At 47.5% G+C, this 17,815-nt stretch overlaps 1 protein-coding gene across 1 annotated transcript in view; it reads right to left on the bottom strand.

The window, feature by feature from the left end:
- The window catches only part of LOC118094582 (uncharacterized), an 86,894-nt gene that overhangs the window by 45,273 nt on the left and 23,806 nt on the right, over positions 1 to 17,815 (bottom strand). The window contains exons 11-16 of the mRNA XM_060282078.1: positions 10,868 to 11,011; positions 8,681 to 8,752; positions 6,739 to 6,882; positions 4,330 to 4,401; positions 2,804 to 2,947; positions 1,571 to 1,642 (exon numbers count right to left, since the gene is read on the bottom strand). Coding sequence (XP_060138061.1) covers positions 1,571 to 1,642; positions 2,804 to 2,947; positions 4,330 to 4,401; positions 6,739 to 6,882; positions 8,681 to 8,752; positions 10,868 to 11,011 — 648 coding nt within the window. The remainder of the gene's footprint in view (positions 1 to 1,570; positions 1,643 to 2,803; positions 2,948 to 4,329; positions 4,402 to 6,738; positions 6,883 to 8,680; positions 8,753 to 10,867; positions 11,012 to 17,815) is intronic.

Below are 17,815 nucleotides of genomic sequence, written 5' to 3'. Positions count from 1 at the left end.
ACTGCAGTTTTAATATATTTTCCCTTAAATAATAATTTGGTGTAAATTTGATATCTCTTTGCCACAGATTCTCCCATTTTTAAGCATAATTGGTTTCCCAAGATCTTGAGCCCATTTAATCATTGTACTTTTAGTTTGCTCTTCTTCGGTTTCCCATTTCAATAATAATTGATATAAATTTGTTATAAATTTATTTTTAGAGCCTAATAATATTTCATCTAATTTTGAATTTTCTTTTTCAAATCCTAATCTATTATCTTCTTGAAACTTTTGATTAATTTGAAAATATTGGAGCCAACTACTTAAATATTGGGGCCCAGGTGGCGCTGTGGGTTAAACCACAGAGCCTAGGGCTTGCTGATCAGAAGGTTGGCGGTTCGAATTCCTGCGATGGGGTGAGCTCCCATTGCTTGGTCCCAGCTCCTGCCAACCTAGCAGTTCAAAAGCACGTCAAAGTGCAAGTAGATAAATAGGTACCGCTCCAAGTGGAAAGGTAAACGGCATTTCCATGCGCTGCTCTGGTTCGCCAGAAGCGGCTTTGTCATGCTGGCCACATGACCTGGAAGCTGTACGCTGGCTCCCTCGGCCAATAACGCAAGATGAGCGCCGCAACCCCAGAGTCGGTCACGACTGGACCTAATGGTCAGGGGTCCCTTTACCTTTACCTTACTTAAATATATTTTAATCTCAATGTACTCTTTTAATTTTAATTTCCCTTCTCTTTCTTCTAATAACGTTTTATATGTTGGCCATACACCTTCCATATTTTGTGGCACATTTGACTTCTGAAAAGCTTTCGAAAACCGAAGCAGTTACTTCTGGGTTTTTGCCATTCAAAAACTGAAATGTTCGACTTCTGAGACGTTTGAAAACTGAGGTATCACTGTATTATGTTTTTATTTGTTGGAAGCCACCCAGAGTGGCTTGGGCAACCCAGCCAGATGGTCGGAGAATAGATAATAATAATAATAATAATAATAATAATAATAATAATAATAACGAAAGAAAGAAAGAGGAGGAGTCTTCCTTAAACACTCAGTTGCAAAGCCTTTCCATCCAACTGTGTTGTACTCTGTGCCTCTCAGTAGGCCTGGAAGCCAGAGAAGAGACACCTTGTGGTAGGGGTGCAGGAGGCATGATACAAAAGAGGCTCCAAATCTGTTCTTTTCAAAAAGCTGGATGAAATAACCATCTGCTTATATACATTATTTACACAATGGGCTTTGCGTGATTGGATACACCTGTGGGCCAATCAGTTTGTGGATTGACTTCTGCCAGCAGCCTGATTGGCTGCTCCAGCAGGCCAATCAGGTTGCAGATTCACTTCTGCCAGCCGCCTGATTGGCTGCTCCTGCAGGACAATCAGGTTGCGGATTCACTTCCACCTGGAGTTGGATTGGGTGGCTCCTGCGGACCAATCAGACTGCTGATTCTGGATCCTATTGTTCTATGATTCAGCTCAGTACATAACACTGGATTTGAAAGAAATCTTCCACACAGGTTTTCCCCTCTAACAGCGTATTTCCCCACCCACCACTGGTGTGTTCCTAACCTGTGCGTTCCCCCTCACCTTCCATTTCTGTGAAGCGTCGCAATTTGGATATCTTCCTCAAGACTTGCCCAATATCAATTTTCCCAGTTTCTGCAGAGGGGAAAGAGGTTACATCGAACAATGGGACAGCAAGTCCTGGGACCTTCGCTCCCACTGGACTCTTTCTCTAATAAAGATCTCTTCTTCTATACCAGGCATCCCCAACCTGCGGCCCTCCAGATGTTTTGGCCTACAACTCCCATGATCCCTAGCTAAGAGGACCAGTGGTCAGGGATGATGGGAATTGTAGTTCAAAACATCTGGAGGGCCGAAGTTTGGGGATGCCTGTTCTATACCGCATCTTTCACTCCATAAGACACACTTTTTTCCTCCTAAAAAGGAAGAGGAAATGTCTGTGCGTCTTATGGAGCAAATGCGTGGTCCCTGGAGCTGAATTGCCCAGGAGCGAAAGGCAGATCGTGCTTTTTTTTTTTTTAGAAAGAGCTAAAAGCTAACAAGAGGGAAAGAGAGTGTTGAAAGGAACCCGCTCAGCAGCTAATTGCAAGAGATCGGGGAGGGAGATAAGGGAGCTAGCTCCCTTCCTAGCCTGCCCAGGCCCCTTGCCCAGGCCTCAATTGTTGTCTGCAGAGGAAGGCTGTTTGTTTCCTCAGTGACATGTGACTGGCTGATTAGATTATCTGTCTGGAAACCGTAGAAATGGGTCCCTTTCCTTTCCTAGAGAAGCTGCAGAATTGTGAGTTGAACCCCATAAAAACAAGATTTTTTTCCCCTTTGCAAGGTAAGCTCAACAACTTTGAGCTGATCCTAAGAAAATGGAGCTTTCCCCATTGCAAAAAAGATGCACAACTGTGAGCTGACTCCCCCCCCCCCCAACAGGGCTTTTCCCATTTGCAAAAAAGCTGCACAACTTTGAACTGATCCTCAAAAAAATATGGAGCTTTCCCCCTTTGCAAAAGAAGCTTCTTGAAATATTTAATTGGGGGGGGGGCAAAGGTACCTAGGCCTCTAGGAGTTGGCTGCTATGCCTAGGACAATTCAAGAAAGCAAAGTATTTCCCCCCCTTGTTTTCCTCCTCTAAAAACTAGGTGCGTCCTATGGTCAGGTGCGTCCTATGGAGCGAAAATACGGGTATATGATGTCCCTCACATACCTGCACCTTGTGGTTCCCATTGCCGGGCAACAGCAGGTGATTGAGAAGGCAAGACCAAGGCCTCACCCTCCCAAGAGGTGTGCTCTCTCAGTGATACTCACTATCAGCAGATGTCCTTGTGATTAGCTGTTCATACTCTTGTGGGCTTAAGCGAATGCCCATGCTCTTGAGGGTGGGATTGAGTTCTTCCAGCAAGACTCTGCTTTCCTGAAGGGTGTCAACTGCTTTCAAGATGCCCTTCAGCACTAAGAGGCAAAGCAATGTTATATAACAAACAACAACAGGGCCGTCTTAAGCGCCCCTGGCGCCATGGTGCGCCAAATCTCTCCGGCGCCCTCCCGCCCCGTTTCCCAGCGCGGTGGGCGGGTGGGCAGGCACAGCGCGATCTCTCCGGCGCCCTCCCACCCCGTTTCCCAGCGCGGTGGGCGGCTGGGCGCAGCATGCTGTGCGGCGGGCGGGCAGGCGCAGCGCGATCTCTCCGGCGCCCTCCCGCCCCGTTTCCCAGCGCGGTGGGCGGGTGGGTGCAGCGCGCATCTGCGCGGCGGACCAGCCGGCCAGCGGGCGGGCGCAGCTCGCGGCGCCCTCCTGGCGGGCCGGCACCATAGTGCCCTGCGCCACCCAGCCTACACGTAGGGCCGGCCTTGAACAACAACAAGAATAAAAATAATGGTTTATTATTTATACCCCGCCTATCTAGCTGCGTTTCCCCAACCACTCTGGGCGGCTTCCAACAAAATATTAAAATACAGTAGTCCGTCAAACATTAAACGCTTCCCTAAACATTTTTTCTCCTTGCAAAAGACGTAATTTTTAATCTAAAAAAGGCTGTTGGGGGAAATGACACCGTTTGCCAGAAAATGCAGCTCTACTTCAAACAAAACCAGTCGGTAGAGCACGGGACTCTTGATCTCAGGGTTGTGTGTTCGAGCCCCACATCGGGCAAAAGATCCTTGCATTGCAGAGAGTTGGACTAGAGGACCCTTGTGGTCCTTTCCAACTCTACAGTTCTATGATTCTATAAGAAAACAAAACAAACCCCCCCCCGCCCAGGTAGTCTTGAAATATTTTGTATCCACAGGAACCTTCTGAACCGTAATGATTAAGTGCCGGCCCACCGTATTATTTGCTTATTTATTACATTTATATATCACTTTTTCCTCCAAGGAAGTCTCAAGGTTCTGTGCATATTTCTCCCCACCCCATTTTTTCTCTTCACAACAACCCTGTGAGGTAGGTTAGGCTGAGAGACAGGGACTGGGCCCAAGGTCACTTTGTGCAAGTCATCGAGTGGACAAAGCTGATGAGTCAGTCAGTTAATCATAATAATATTACTTAATAAATAACACTAAATTAGTAATAATTAATTGTTACTATAATATTGCAAACCCTAGCAGATAGGTGAATTGAATGAAGAGTGTGGTGGAGTCTCCTTCTTTGGAGGTCTTTAAGCGGAGGCTTGACAGGCATATGTCAAGAATGCTTTGATGGTGTTTCCTGCTTGGCAGGGGGTTGGACTGGATGGCCCTTGTGGTCTCTTCCAACTCTCTGATTCTATATCCTGGCTCAAACAGAGCATCAATGGGGCCTCATATCCTCTCTCCCTCCCCAGCTGAAAAATCTTACTTACTTATCAGGTCAGAGAAATGTGAAGTGCTGGTAAAGGCTTTCATGAAGTCTTTCACAACTACCTTTCCATCACCTACAAATCAAATTGAGAAAGTATATATTAAAAAGTTTACCTTTTTAAGCCAATAGGAGGGGACAGGAGAAGGGGGTGGGACGATGAAGATAGGAAGATAGGAAGATAGATAGATAGATAGATAGATAGATAGATAGATAGATAGATGATAGATAGATAGATAGATAGATAGATAGATAGATAGATATTACGCCGTTAAGCCAATATAAACAAACAAAACAAAACAAGACCATAACAGAACCAGACAAACCCATTACAAAATCACAAGACCATTTACAAAACGCATCACGGTGATTGGGGGAGAGAAAGAATATACAAGAGAGTCATATTTTCTATTAAGATTAATATAAATAAAAACTTTCAGTAATCAAACAGCATTCCAGAACGTCTCTTGTGCGAGAGAACTGAGGTTAAAAACTTTGCAGCCTGCAAGGTTCTATGGGGATCCGTGTCTTGTAGCACGTATGCAAGGTGCGACTCAACTGGCTTATCAGCTAGTTTCTGGATTAGACAATGAATATAATACCTACATAACATGCTTCCTTCCCCGGTTGACTGTCATGGGGTGGAATTGCGAGAAAGGGCTTTGGTGTGGGCCATGTTGAAGGACATGGAGAAATTGGACTGTTGTCCCAAAGAAGGGTGACCAGGACGATGAGGGGGCCTGGGAACTAAATCCCAAGAGGAATGGTCGAAAAAGCTGAGTTGGTTAAGCCTGGAGAAGAGGAGATTAAGGGGAGTGTGAAAGCAACCTTCAAATATCTGAAGGACCACTGGTCCTGTTAGCTAGGGATGATGGGAGTTGCAGTCCCAAAACATCTGGAGGGCCACGTTTGGCCATGCCTGCCCTAGGAGAATCGCCATAGCAGTAAAAAGCACTTTGATGGAAGAACAGCCTTCAAGAGTGATGGGCTTGCCATTGCCGGATATATTTAAGCAGAGGCGGAATGGCCACCTTTCAGCAATGCCACAGCTGCCTCCTGCAGGAACTGTAATGTCCCTTCCAACAGTTCTAAGGAAGCAAAATGGCCAAACTGGACACATTTTCGATGCGAAACAAGCCAAAGAACTAAACAAAAAACTGGGCAGAATGGGACCAAGGTCCTCCAGATGTTATTGGACTACAACTCTAATTAGCCCCAGGCAGTGCTTTTTTTCTGGGGGGACGCAGGGGTATGCATACTGCTAAATATTTTGTGAATCTAACAGGAGAAGAAACTAAAAAAAAATTAAAATTTCAAGTTTCTTCCCTAGCACGGTGAATCGTTAGTTCCGTTGCTACTCCTGATGGCGGCCTCATTTCCTGCCATGGTGTTTCCTGAGTCTCAGAAGGAAACGAGCATTTAATGTGTGAAGTAGGAGTTGGAATCCAGCGTGGTGATTGGTCAGTTTCGTTGTTACTACCTCCTTCATTTCCTGTCACGCTGTTTCCTGAGTCTCAAGATGGAAGCGAGCGTCTAATGTGTGAAGCAGCGTGGAATGTGGATGTGTGGCGTTTTACCAATGAATGCCGGGAAGATGTTTGTGCACACAACCTCATGCCAATGTGGAAGTTACTGTGAGCTGTCAGCTGTGTCATATGAGGCAATGCACGTTCTTTGTACTTCTGTCCATTTTAAAAATGGTGATTTTCTTGAGTCAAAATGAGAGTACCCCTAAACATTTGGGGGGGGGGAAGCACCGGTCCCAGGTGGCATGGGGGATGATGGGAGCTGTAGTCCAACCACATATGGAGAACACCATTTTGGCTACCCCTGATGTAGACTGTGCGGTTGCAGAAGACATTGCAAGACAGAGAAAGCCTCCTTGCTGCAGGGCTGGCTGGGTATTCCAGCAGTATGGGCCTGGTAGGACTTTTTCCACTTGGACTAGCCAAGCTGGTTTTTTCGCCTACCTCATAGCAATTCGTCACAACTTGGTTTGGCGGTTAGGCATTGGAAATTTGCATAAATGAAGAAGGGGGGCAGATTGCGTCATCCTCTGCCCGAAATTGGAGATTTAATCCCGTTAAAGGGGTTCCGGGGGCGGTAGCTTTGTCCTGAGCCTATGGAGGTCAGGGCCTTATAGCACCCCCCAACGGTGGCCACAGGAGGTGTCCCAGTAGATGTACATCACTGGGCTCCTTTCTGGTGGTTAATTTCTCCCAGACTGTAACACACGGGTTACAGTTGGATATAGCCGGTTAGGTTCCAATGCCTAAGCCAATACCGCTCCACATCTGAAACCAATAAAGTTGTGGCCTTTGTTCACCCACTTAAAATCAATTCGCTGTGTCTTGTGTCTTATTTCTTGGGGAGGGAGGGACATTGCCACACAACTATTTCCTCCTGTACTTACCATCCACAGATACGTGTTTCAGAGCTTGCTTGAAATCGTGGTCAGACAGGTGGACCCCCATGCCTCTCGCAAGGGCCGGGAGGTCATGCACTGCCACCTTGCCTTCTTCAATCTTGTCGATGGCTTGAATGACGCCTTTCAACACTGCAGACATGGACACCTGATGTCTCAGCTGAACTTTATCCCAAGAACAAACCTTGCGCATAGCTGTCAACTTCCGGATTGGAAAATAAGGGATCAGCAGCTTCACCCAGTGGCGCGGCACCGGAAATCGGTTCTGCGCATGTCCAGACATGCGCAGAAGAGACTTCCGGTGCTGGACTGCCCGTGTCCACATGTCTGGGCACCGGAAATCGCTTCTGCACATGCCTGGACATGTGCAGAAGCGATTTCCAGTGCCCAGACATGGGCAGAGCGGCACTGGAAATCGGTTCTGCGCATGCTCGGGGCAATTTCCAGCAGCACTCAGCAAGTGAGCGAGCAGCCAGCTGCCGAGTGAGGCATTTTACTGGGCGGTGGCTGGCTGCTTGCTTGCTTGCGGGGGGGGGGGGAGTGGAGCCTCCCTGGCCAGCAGGGAGGGAGAGGAGCTGCTTCCTTTGAAATCCGGGGAAATTACGGGATATCTAACGATCCAGGATAGCAGCGGGGAGTTTCCCACAAATAAGGGAGTTTCCCACAAAAAACGGGAGGGTTGATAGCTATGACCTTGTGCACAGTGTGTCGGCATGGGCCGAAAATATTTGAGGAAATTCAGCAGGCCCCCTTGCAAACAAGACGTAGCCCCCCATCCTGCTTTTTTCACCTGCGAAGAGGGCCAGATACTGAGGGTTCAGGTCAGTGGTCCCATGCCTCCACGTTCCCACTAGACTATGGGATGTCAGCAGCAGAATCCTACATCAACTATACCTTCAGGAACAATTACAGTCCCTTCAGCAAGGGAAGTTCTTTGGGTGGCCTCCTTTATCGTGAAATAATATTGGGGGAAACTGGGTATTAAGAGTGCTAACATAAATCATATACCCCAGTTTCCCAGTGGCCCTTCAAAGTACGCTTCACGCAGAGTTTATAGAAAAACAAAATACGCAAACAGAAGTTGACTTGGCTAAAATACACCACCAAGAGTTTAAAGATTTTTCCCAACCTAGCATGAAACCCGACTAGCAGTATACCGTTTAAAGCAGGCATCCCCAAACTTCGGCCCTCCAGATGTTTTGGACTACAATTCCCATCATCCCCGACCACTGGTCCTGTTAGCTAGGGATCATGGGAGTTGTAGGCCAAAACATCTGGAGGGCCGCAGTTTGGGGATGCCTGGTTTAAAGTATACAGAAGAAAAACAAAAGGTTGGCTTTCTTTAACAGAAAAACAAACTGACTCGGAAGAGACTTTAAACTAAAGATAAACGCGCTCTCTCCCAGCACCTTTACATACCCACATTCCAACCCTTCCAACCTCTCCAAACCTCCCACCATACTCCCACACAACTACCACACAAAATGCTTTCCAACAGAGCCTTATATACATGGAGTAGAGCCCACGCCTATGAGCAATTAAACAGAAATTACCGGCACCTGTTTTTCTTAAACAGACAGTATTGACATTAGACCGGCTCAAAAGCAACTTTGATTATTCAAGAAACCCAACATCCTTTGATCTAAACACGTTTGTTTGTCCCGGAGGATTAATCATCAGCCTCTTAATTTTTTTACTTGGTTTCTTCTAAGGCTTTGTCTTCCCCCACACCGCCACAGTGCTGGAGAAAACATCTGCCCTGGTTTTCAAAAACGACCCCTGCCAATCCTTATGGGGGTGGGGGCTGGGATGTTCCACTACTGGCAATAGCTTGGCTCTTGGTGTAACTAAGGGGTGGGAATCAAGCATCCTTTGCCTCCCTGGAAAGACCTTTAACCCAACCTTACGCAGGAAGGTCTGGTGTGCTTACTTGCGAATTCAGTGACGCGGCTTGTTTTCCCCAAGGCAGACATGAAGTTGGAGAAGTTCACCATCCCATCTCCTGCAATGTCAAGTTTTAGGCATGAGACCATGAGGGTTTGTTCACAGAGATTGGCAGCCAACTGTATGAACCTGCCTGGGTGCTGCATTCGTCACCCGAGGCCCTTCACTTGTGTCCGGGTCCAAAAGAAGCACAGAGGTTGGTGAACAGAGGCTGGACCTGCAGCCCAGGTAACAGTGGTGGGAGAGAAAGCCATTCTCTCTAAGTCCTCCACTGGAGCTGGCCTCCATAATAATAATAATAATAATAATAATAATAATAATAATAATAATAATAATAATAATAATATATTATTTATACCCCGCCCATCTGGCTGGGTTTCCCCAGCCACTCTGGGTGGCTTCCAACAGAAAAATAAAACACAGTAATCTATTAAACATTAAAAGCCTCCCTGAACAGGGTTGCCTTCAGATGTCTTCTAAAACAGTGTTTTTCAACCACTGTTCTGCGGCACACTAGTGTGCCGCGAGTTGTTGCCTGGTGTGCCGTGGGGAAAAGATGGCGGTGGGGCGGCGAGTCGCCGCGCCGCGCCTGCAGGATCCCTGGCTGGCTGGCTGAGCGTGTGTGGTTCCTTCCCAGAGGAGCCTGGCAGGCGCCAGCAGGGGGAAGCGCTTCTGCGGGGAAAGCAGGCAGAGTCAGCGCCCAGCAGCGCGGCGCTGGATTGAGGAGGCGGTCTACCTTGATCCGGCGGCCTACCGGGTCGGCACCCTGCAGCGCCGCGCGGAGCACCGGATTGAGGAAGCGGCCTGCAGGGTCGGCGCCCAGCAGCTCCGCACGAAGCACCGCCTCCTCAATCCAGCACCGCGCTGCTGGGCGCTGACTCTGCAGACCGGCTCCTCGATCCGGCACTCTGCAGGACAGCTTTATTTTGGGCAAGGAGTTTGCAAACAGTTTAACAGCGCAGCCCTGTCCCTGCGCATTCAGAAGCGAGCCCTGGACCGCTCGGGCGGCCTTACTCCCCCTCGCGCAAGGAGTGGGGGGCCCTAAGCATTGCCGTTTTCGGCAGCGGCAACAGGCGGGTGGTGGGCGGGATCCGCGGGCGGGGGGCGCCTCAGCTCTGGCGTCTCTCCCCCGGGCTGTTTCCTTGGCAATGGGGGATGGAAGCCGCGTCTCCCCCGGGAGCAGGAAAAAGGGCGGCAAGGCGAGAGCCGCCCGCAAGCCCCGGCACCACGAGCTCCTCAGTGGCTGCGGGTCTCTGGCAGCGCGATGCCGCAGTGGCTGCTCAATCTCCTGCTCTCTCCCGTGTCCCGCACCGGCGTAGCTGGACGCCGACCTGGCAGGCCGCCTCCTCAATCCAGGGCTCCCTGCAGCGCTGCTGGTCACCGACCCAGCAGGCCGCCTCCGGGACCCAGCAGCAGCAACGCTGGCTGCGGTAATTACAGTTAAAAAAAAATTAAAAAGACACCCCCCGAAAATAAGCCATAGGCTTGTTTTCTTGGGTAAAATAAATAGAAGACAGTGTCTTAAAATGTGGGAAACACGGTAATAACCTCAATAATAACCTCAAGCAGCTTATAACCTCAATAATATAGGCACAGAGTTAAATTTTCTAACATTTTCTAATGGTGGTGTGCCTCGTGATTTTTTTTCATGAAACAAGTGTGCCTTTGCCCAAAAAAGGTTGAAAAACACTGTTCTAAAAGTCTGGTAGTTGTTTTCCTCTTTGACATCTGTTGGGAGGGCGTTCCACAGGGCAGGCACCACCACCGAGAAGGCCCTCTGCCTAGTTCCCTGCAACTTGGCTTCTCGCAACGAGGGAACCGTCAGAAGGTCCTCGGTGCTGGACCTCAGTGTCCGGGCAGAATGATGGAGGTGGAGACGCTCCTTCAGGTATACTGGACCGAGGCCTTAGTAGTTCAAAGTCAATAAATTATACTGTTGATGGTCTTTGAGGCCTGCCAGACTAACAGAGCCCCTTCAACAGGACACACACACACACATTTTTAGATTTAATAAATAAATAAAAACCAGAAGGAAGAAAGGGAGGGAGGGAGGGAGGGAGGGAGGGAGTTGAGCTGCTCAGGCAAGTTTGGAATGGAAAGGAGCACCCCACACTTGCCACACTAGCCCAAAGCCTGCCTCAGGCGAAGCCCCAAGGACCCTGGAGAGACTCACTTGCCAAACCCGCATTCTGCAGCACGTCCTGGAACTCTTTCTCGTTCACACTCACTCCCATTTTGTGAAAGGTGGAGTGCAGTTCATTGCCTTTCATGTTATCTCCTGCAAGCGTGTTGAGGATATCGAAGGCATTCTGCAAGGCTGAAGAGAGACTCTAGTTAGGGGCAAACTACACACTACACACAGATCCAGAGGGACGCGGGTGGCACTGTGGTCTAAACCACCAAGCCTCTTGGGCTTGCCGATCGGAGGGTCAGCGTTTCGAATACGCATGATGGGGTGAGCTCCCGTTGCTCTGTCCCAGTTCCTGCCAATCTAGCAGTTCGAAAGCACACCAGTGCAAGTAGATAAACAGGTACCGCTGCGGCGGGATGGTAAATGGCGTTTCTGTGCGCTCTGGCTTCCGTCATGGTGTCCTGCTGCGCCAGAAGCGGTTTAGTCATGCTGGCCACATGACCCGGAAAGCTGTCTGTAGACAAATGCCGGCTCCCTCAGCCTGAAGGCGAGATGAGCGCCGCAACCCCATAGTTGCCTTTGACTGGACTTAACCATCCAGGGGTCCTTTACCATTCACCTTTTTACCTTTACACACAGATCCAAGAAACAAAGCTCTGGGTCTGTTTTTCTTGAAAGAACAAGCAGCTTCACAAGGGGGTGAATTTGAGCAGAGGAGGAGAGACAGAGGGAAGGGTAATGGTCTGCCAACCATTGTTGTATTCTGAATTATCCCTTCTCTGGTTTACTTCTCCTCACCAAGGTTTCACATTCACCTAGATTCCCACCCTCTCACATTTCTGTGTCTGCTTTTGGGTGGTGGTGATCATGTAGACAGAGACAGTCTTGTTGTTGTTGTTGTTGTTGTTGTTGTTGTTGTTGTTGTTGTTGTTGTTGTTGTTCCCATTAAGAACATATTTTGTGGAGCATGATAATACAAACATACTACAAAGCATAAAAATATACAGTGTCGCAATAACAGGTCCCCCCACCCTTCTCATTTAACAGGTCATAGATTATTTGATGGCCCAAGGCCTTGGTAAGAAAGAGGAATGTTTTGTCTGACAACATGTAATGATATAGCCAGTTGAGCCTCTCTGGGGAGAGCATTCCACAGGTGAGGAGCTGCCACAGAAAAGGTCCTGTTCTCGTATTGCGACCCTCCGGACCTCTCAGGGAGTGGGAACATAGAGAACGGCCTCAGACGACAAGCCCAGGGTCCAGGGCAATTCGTGGTCCTTAACGTATTGAGGTCCTGAGCCATGTAGGGCTTTTATAGGTCCACACCAGCACTTCAAATTGGGCCTGGAAACTAGAGGTTTATTTAAACACACTGGAAAAGGTTTGCTATTTTTGCAACCATTCCAGCTCATACCAGACAGAGGTCTGGTTAACCATACAGTCGTACCTCGGGTTACAAACACCTCGGGTTACGAACTACGCAAACCCGGAAGGATTTCCGCCGCGTTCTGCGCATGGGCAGAAGCAGGGGGCACGGTTTGTGCATGCGCAAAACGCAAAAATCGTGGAAATCACGCTTTGTGCATGCGCAAAATGGCGCTTCGGGTTACGACCATTTCAGGTCACAAACTGTGTCCCGGAGCGGATCGTGTTCGTAACCCAAGGTACCACTGTACTGCCGAAGGCTGAGCCATCTGCCTGAAAACTATAAAACATTACAGATTTTGAGGGCTGCAACCTTCTTTATCAATAGTCTAGTGCACAGAAATGAAGCAGATTACGCTTTTCACATCCCTTTATCTCCACTGTACTAAAAAAAGTTTCACTTGCTAGACCTGTGCACAGCAGGCTGCAGTTGCAAAGAACAGAAGCATGACAAGGGGGGAAAGGGTGGGGGAAACTGCCCAGGATGCAATTAGCTAAGCCCAGTTGACACAACCCCTTCATGGATCACTGCCTTGTCGTGGCGAAGGGGCTTAAATAACTTGGAGAAGTTATGTTTTGACCAAACGTGATCCACCTGGAGAAGGAATTGGCAAGCCACTCCAGTATCCCTGCCAAGAAAACTCCATGGACAAAGACAACAGGCATATAAAAGTTATGACGCTGGAAGATGAGCCCCTCAGGTCGGAAGGCGTCCAACATGCTACTGAGGAAGAGCGGAGGACAAGTACAAGTAGATTCAGAGCTGATGAAGCGGCTGGGCCAAAGCCGAAAGGACGCTCAGTTGCGGATATGCCTGGAAGCGAAAGGAAAGTCCGATGCTGTAAAGAAAAATATTGCATAGGAACCTGGAATGTAAGAACCATGAACAATGGTAAGCTGGATGTGGTCAAAAATGAGATGGCAAGAATAAATATTGACATCCTGGGCATCAGTGAACTAAAATGGAAGGGAATGGGCGAATTCAGTTCGGATGACTATCATATCTACTACTGTGGGCAAGAATCCCGTAGTAGAAATGGAGTGGCCCTCATAGTCAACAAAAGAGTGGCAAAAGCTGTAATGGGATGCAATCTCAAAAATGACAGAATGATCTCGATACGAATCCAGGCAGACCTTTTAACATCACAGTAATCCAAGTTTATGCACCAACTACCGGTGCTGAAGAAAGTGAAATTGACCAGTTCTATGAAGACTTACAACACCTTCTAGAAATGACACCAAAGAAGGATGTTCTTCTCATTACAGGGGATTGGAATGCTAAAGTAGGGAATCAAGAGATAAAAGGAACAACTGGCAAGTTTGGCCTTGGAGTTCAAAATGAAGCAGGGCAAAGGCTAATAGAGTTCTGTCAAGAGAACAAGCTGGTCATCACAAACACTCTTTTCCAACAACACAAGAGACGACTCTACACATGGATATCACCAAATGGGCAGCATCGAAATCAGATTGATTATATTCTCTGCAGCCAAGGATGGAGAAGCTCTATACAGTCAGCAAAAACAAGACCTGGAGCTGACTGTAACTCAGATCATCAGCTTCTTATAGCAAAATTCCAGCTTAAACTGAAGAAAGTAGGAAAAACCACTGGGCCAGTAAGATACAATCTAAATCAAATCCCTTATGAATACACAGTGGAAGTGAGGAACAGGTTTAAGGATTTAGATTTGGTGGACAGAATGCCTGAAGAACTATGGATGGAGGCTCGTAACATTATACAGGAGGCAGCAACGAAAACCATCCCAAGGAAAAGGAAATGCAAGAAAGCAAAATGGCTGTCCAACAAGGCCTTACAAATAGCGGAGGAGAGGAGGCAAGCAAAATGCAAGGGAGATAGGGAAAGATACAGGAAACTGAATGCAGATTTCCAAAAAATAGCAAGGAGAGACAAGATGGTCTTCTTAAATGAGCACTGCAAAGAAATAGAGGAAAACAATAGAATGGGGAAAACCAGAGATCTGTTCAAGAAAATTGGAGATATGAAAGGAACATTTCGTACAAAGATTACCATAATCAAGGACAAAAGTGGTAAGGACCTAACAGAAGCAGAAGACATCAAGAAGAGGTGGCAAGAATACACAGAGGAATTATACCAGAAAGATATGGAGGTCTCGTACACCCCAGGTAGTGTGGTTGCTGACCTTGAGCCAGACATCTTGGAGAGTGAAGTCAAATGGGCCTTAGAAAGCACTGCTAATAACAAGGCCTGTGGAAGTGATGATATTCCAGCTGAACTATTTAAAATTTTAAAAGATGATGCTGTTAAGGTGCTACACCCAATATGCCAGCAAGTTTGGAAAACTCAGCAATGGCCAGAGGATTGGAGAAGATCAGTCTACATCCCAATTCCAAAGAAGGGCAGTGCCAAAGAATGCTCCAACTACCGCACAATTGCGCTCATTTCACACGCTAGCAAGGTTATGCTTAAAATTCTACAAGGCAGGCTTAGGCAGTATGTGGACCGAGAACTCCCAGAAGTGCAAGCTGGATTTCGAAGGGGCAGAGGAACCAGAGACCAAATAGCAAACATGCGCTGGATTATGGAGAAAGCTAGAGAGTTCCAGAAAAATGTCTACTTCTGCTTCATTGATTATGCAAAAGCCTTTGACTGTGTCGACCACAGCAAACTATGGCAAGTTCTTAAAAGAATGGGAGTGCCTGATCACCTCATCTGTCTCCTGAGAAATCTCTATGTGGGACAAGAAGCTACAGTTAGAACTGGATATGGAACAACTGATTGGTTCAAAATTGGGTAAGGAGTACGACAAGGTTGTATATTGTCTCCCTGCTTATTTAACTTATATGCAGAATTCATCATGCGAAAGGCCGGACTAGATGAATCCCAAGCCGGACTTAAGATTGCCGGAAGAAATATCAACAACCTCAGGTATCCAGATGACACAACCTTGATGGCAGAAAGTGAGGAGGAATTAAAGAACCTTTTAATGAGGGTGGGAGAGGAGAGCGCAAAATATGGTCTGAAGCTCAACATCAAAAAAACCAAGATCATGGCCACTGGTCCCATCACCTCCTGGCAAATAGAAGGGGAAGAAATGGAGGCAGTGAGAGATTTTACTTTCTTGGGCTCCTTGATCACTGCAGATGGTGACAGCAGTCCCGAAATTAAAAGACGCCTGCTTCTTGGGAGAAAAGCAATGACAAACCTAGACAGCATCTTAAAAAGCAGAGACATCACCTTGCCTACAAAGGTCCATATAGTTAAAGCTATGGTTTTCCCAGTAGTGATGTATGGAAGTGAGAGCTGGACCATAAAGAAGGCTGATTGCCGAATAATTGATGCTTTTGAATTGTGGTGCTGGAGGAGACTCTTGAGAGTCCCATGGACTGCAAGAAGATCAAACCTATCAATTCTGAAGGAAATCAGCCCTGAGTGCTCACTGGAAGGACAGATTGTGAAGCTGAGGCTCCAATACTTTGGCCACCTCATGAGAAGAGAAGACTCCCTGGAAAAGACCCTGATGTTGGGAAAGATGGAGGGCACAAGGAGAAGGGGATGACAGAGGACGAGATGGTTGGACAGTGTTCTCGAAGCTACGAACATGAGTTTGACCAAACTGCGGGAGGCGGTGCAAGACAGGAGTGCCTGGCGTGCTATGGTCCATGGGGTCACGAAGAGTCGGACACGGCTAAACGACTAAACAACAGCTGACACAAAGCAAATATGCACAAATATGGCTTCATTTTTTAATCTGACAGAGGCTACATTTAACCCAGGCTTTAACAGCATAACTTGCGTGGTCCATCAGCACACCAAAGCCACAACAATCTTTATTGGACCTGTGGCAGTTGATTAAATAGGCTGTGCATGCAGCTTCCAAGCTTCAACTCAGCAGAACCCTGCTGCAAATCATTGCCTAGACTTTCAATGTGATGATGGTCATGCTCTCCTCCCAATTAACCTCCATCTTTGCAAATCATTGCCTAGACTTTCAATGTGATGATGGTTATGCTCTCCTCCCAATTAACCTCCATCTCTGCAAATCATTGCCTAGACTTTCAATGTGATGATAGTCATGCTCTCCTCCCAATTAACCTCCATCTCTGCAAATCATTGCATAGACTTTCAAGGTGATGGTGGTCATGCTCTCCTCCCAATTAACCCCCATCTCTGCAAATTACTGCTTAGACTTTCTCTGTAGCACCTCCTGTGAAATCTTGCCACTTGTCCGACATGACATCACCAGAGGCCGCCCCCAGGTCTCAGGTTTGGGCCCTGAAATCTCAAGGTCTGGGATACTTCTGACCTGGCAACCCTACCTGCGGCTCAAATGTGCATAGAGTTTGAATGTGCTAATTTATATGTATAGAAGCCTTCTGGAAATTAAAATGGTGGGTGAAATCTCACAAGCAATACACGTTGCAGGGCATCCAGCCACCCTATAAACAAGACAAAGGTGATCTGGGACCTAGTGCAACAGGTCCCCTAAACCAGCGTTTCTCAACCACTGTTCCGCGGCACACTAGTGTGCCACGAGACGCTGGCTGGTGTGCCGCGACGTGCGGCGACGAGAAGGGCGATTTGCATTGCCACGTGCCTGGCGGCCGCCAATAGACAACACTGACCCGCCGGAAAGGAAGCCGGCCGGGTCATGACGCGGGGCGAGCGCAGCTGTCAACAGCCACCACCACAGGAGGGTGGTTTTAGACAAACTTAAAGAAGCTGGCTGGATGAGCTCAACCTGAAACTTGCTGAGCAAAGGATTGTGCTGGCAGAGAAATCAGCGGCTTGTGAAGCCTTATTACAGGAGATTGCAACCAACACAGCAATTGGCAAGTGTTTCTTACAGTCATAATTATATAGTCAATATAGGGCGGCACAGAGTTATTTTTTTTAACTTTTTAAATGGTGGTGTGCCTCGTGATTTTTTTCATGGAACAAGTGTGCCTTGGCCCAAAAAAGGTTGAGAAACACTGCCCTAAACCATAACATCACTGCTGGCCAGCAGGTTTCAATATTAGGTGCTTAGAATACTATCTGCCATGCTGCTGTAGTTTAATAAACTGTTTCACCCCATACAGTTTGCTTTCTGCTGACTTGGCTATTTTCCCAGTAAGCCATGTAAACAAAAAGTAATTCATGTATATTTGATATGCGATAGGAAGGTTGGTGAGGAGAAGTCTCACCCCCCCTAGACTTGGGGTTGGTCTCTGCCACACTCTGCATAGAGCAGGCATCCCCAAACTTCGGCCCTCCAGATGTTTTGGACTACAATTCCCATCATCCCTGACCACTGGTCCTGTTAGCTAGGGATCATGGGAGTTGTAGGCCAAAACATCTGGAGGGCCGCAGTTTGGGGATGCCTGGCATAGAGTTTCATACATATTTCTTTGGTTTTGGGGGTTGTTTGTTGTTTATCATCTTTAGAAAATAAGATGCTTGCCGCAAGCCTAGCAAGAGATTTGAATTCTGGTTGGATATGAGGGGCCTCATTATATGAAAATGATGCATCGCTGGTACCTAACTCCTACTAAACTAGAATGTATAGATGTATAGAACTGCTAAAAAATACATGTTGGAAATGTAAA

Source organism: Zootoca vivipara, chromosome 13, assembly GCF_963506605.1.
Source record: "Zootoca vivipara chromosome 13, rZooViv1.1, whole genome shotgun sequence".
In the NCBI taxonomy this organism is placed as follows: domain Eukaryota; kingdom Metazoa; phylum Chordata; class Lepidosauria; order Squamata; family Lacertidae; genus Zootoca; species Zootoca vivipara.
Note: the sequence above shows the minus strand (reverse complement) of the source record. Positions and strands in the feature narration are given on the sequence as shown.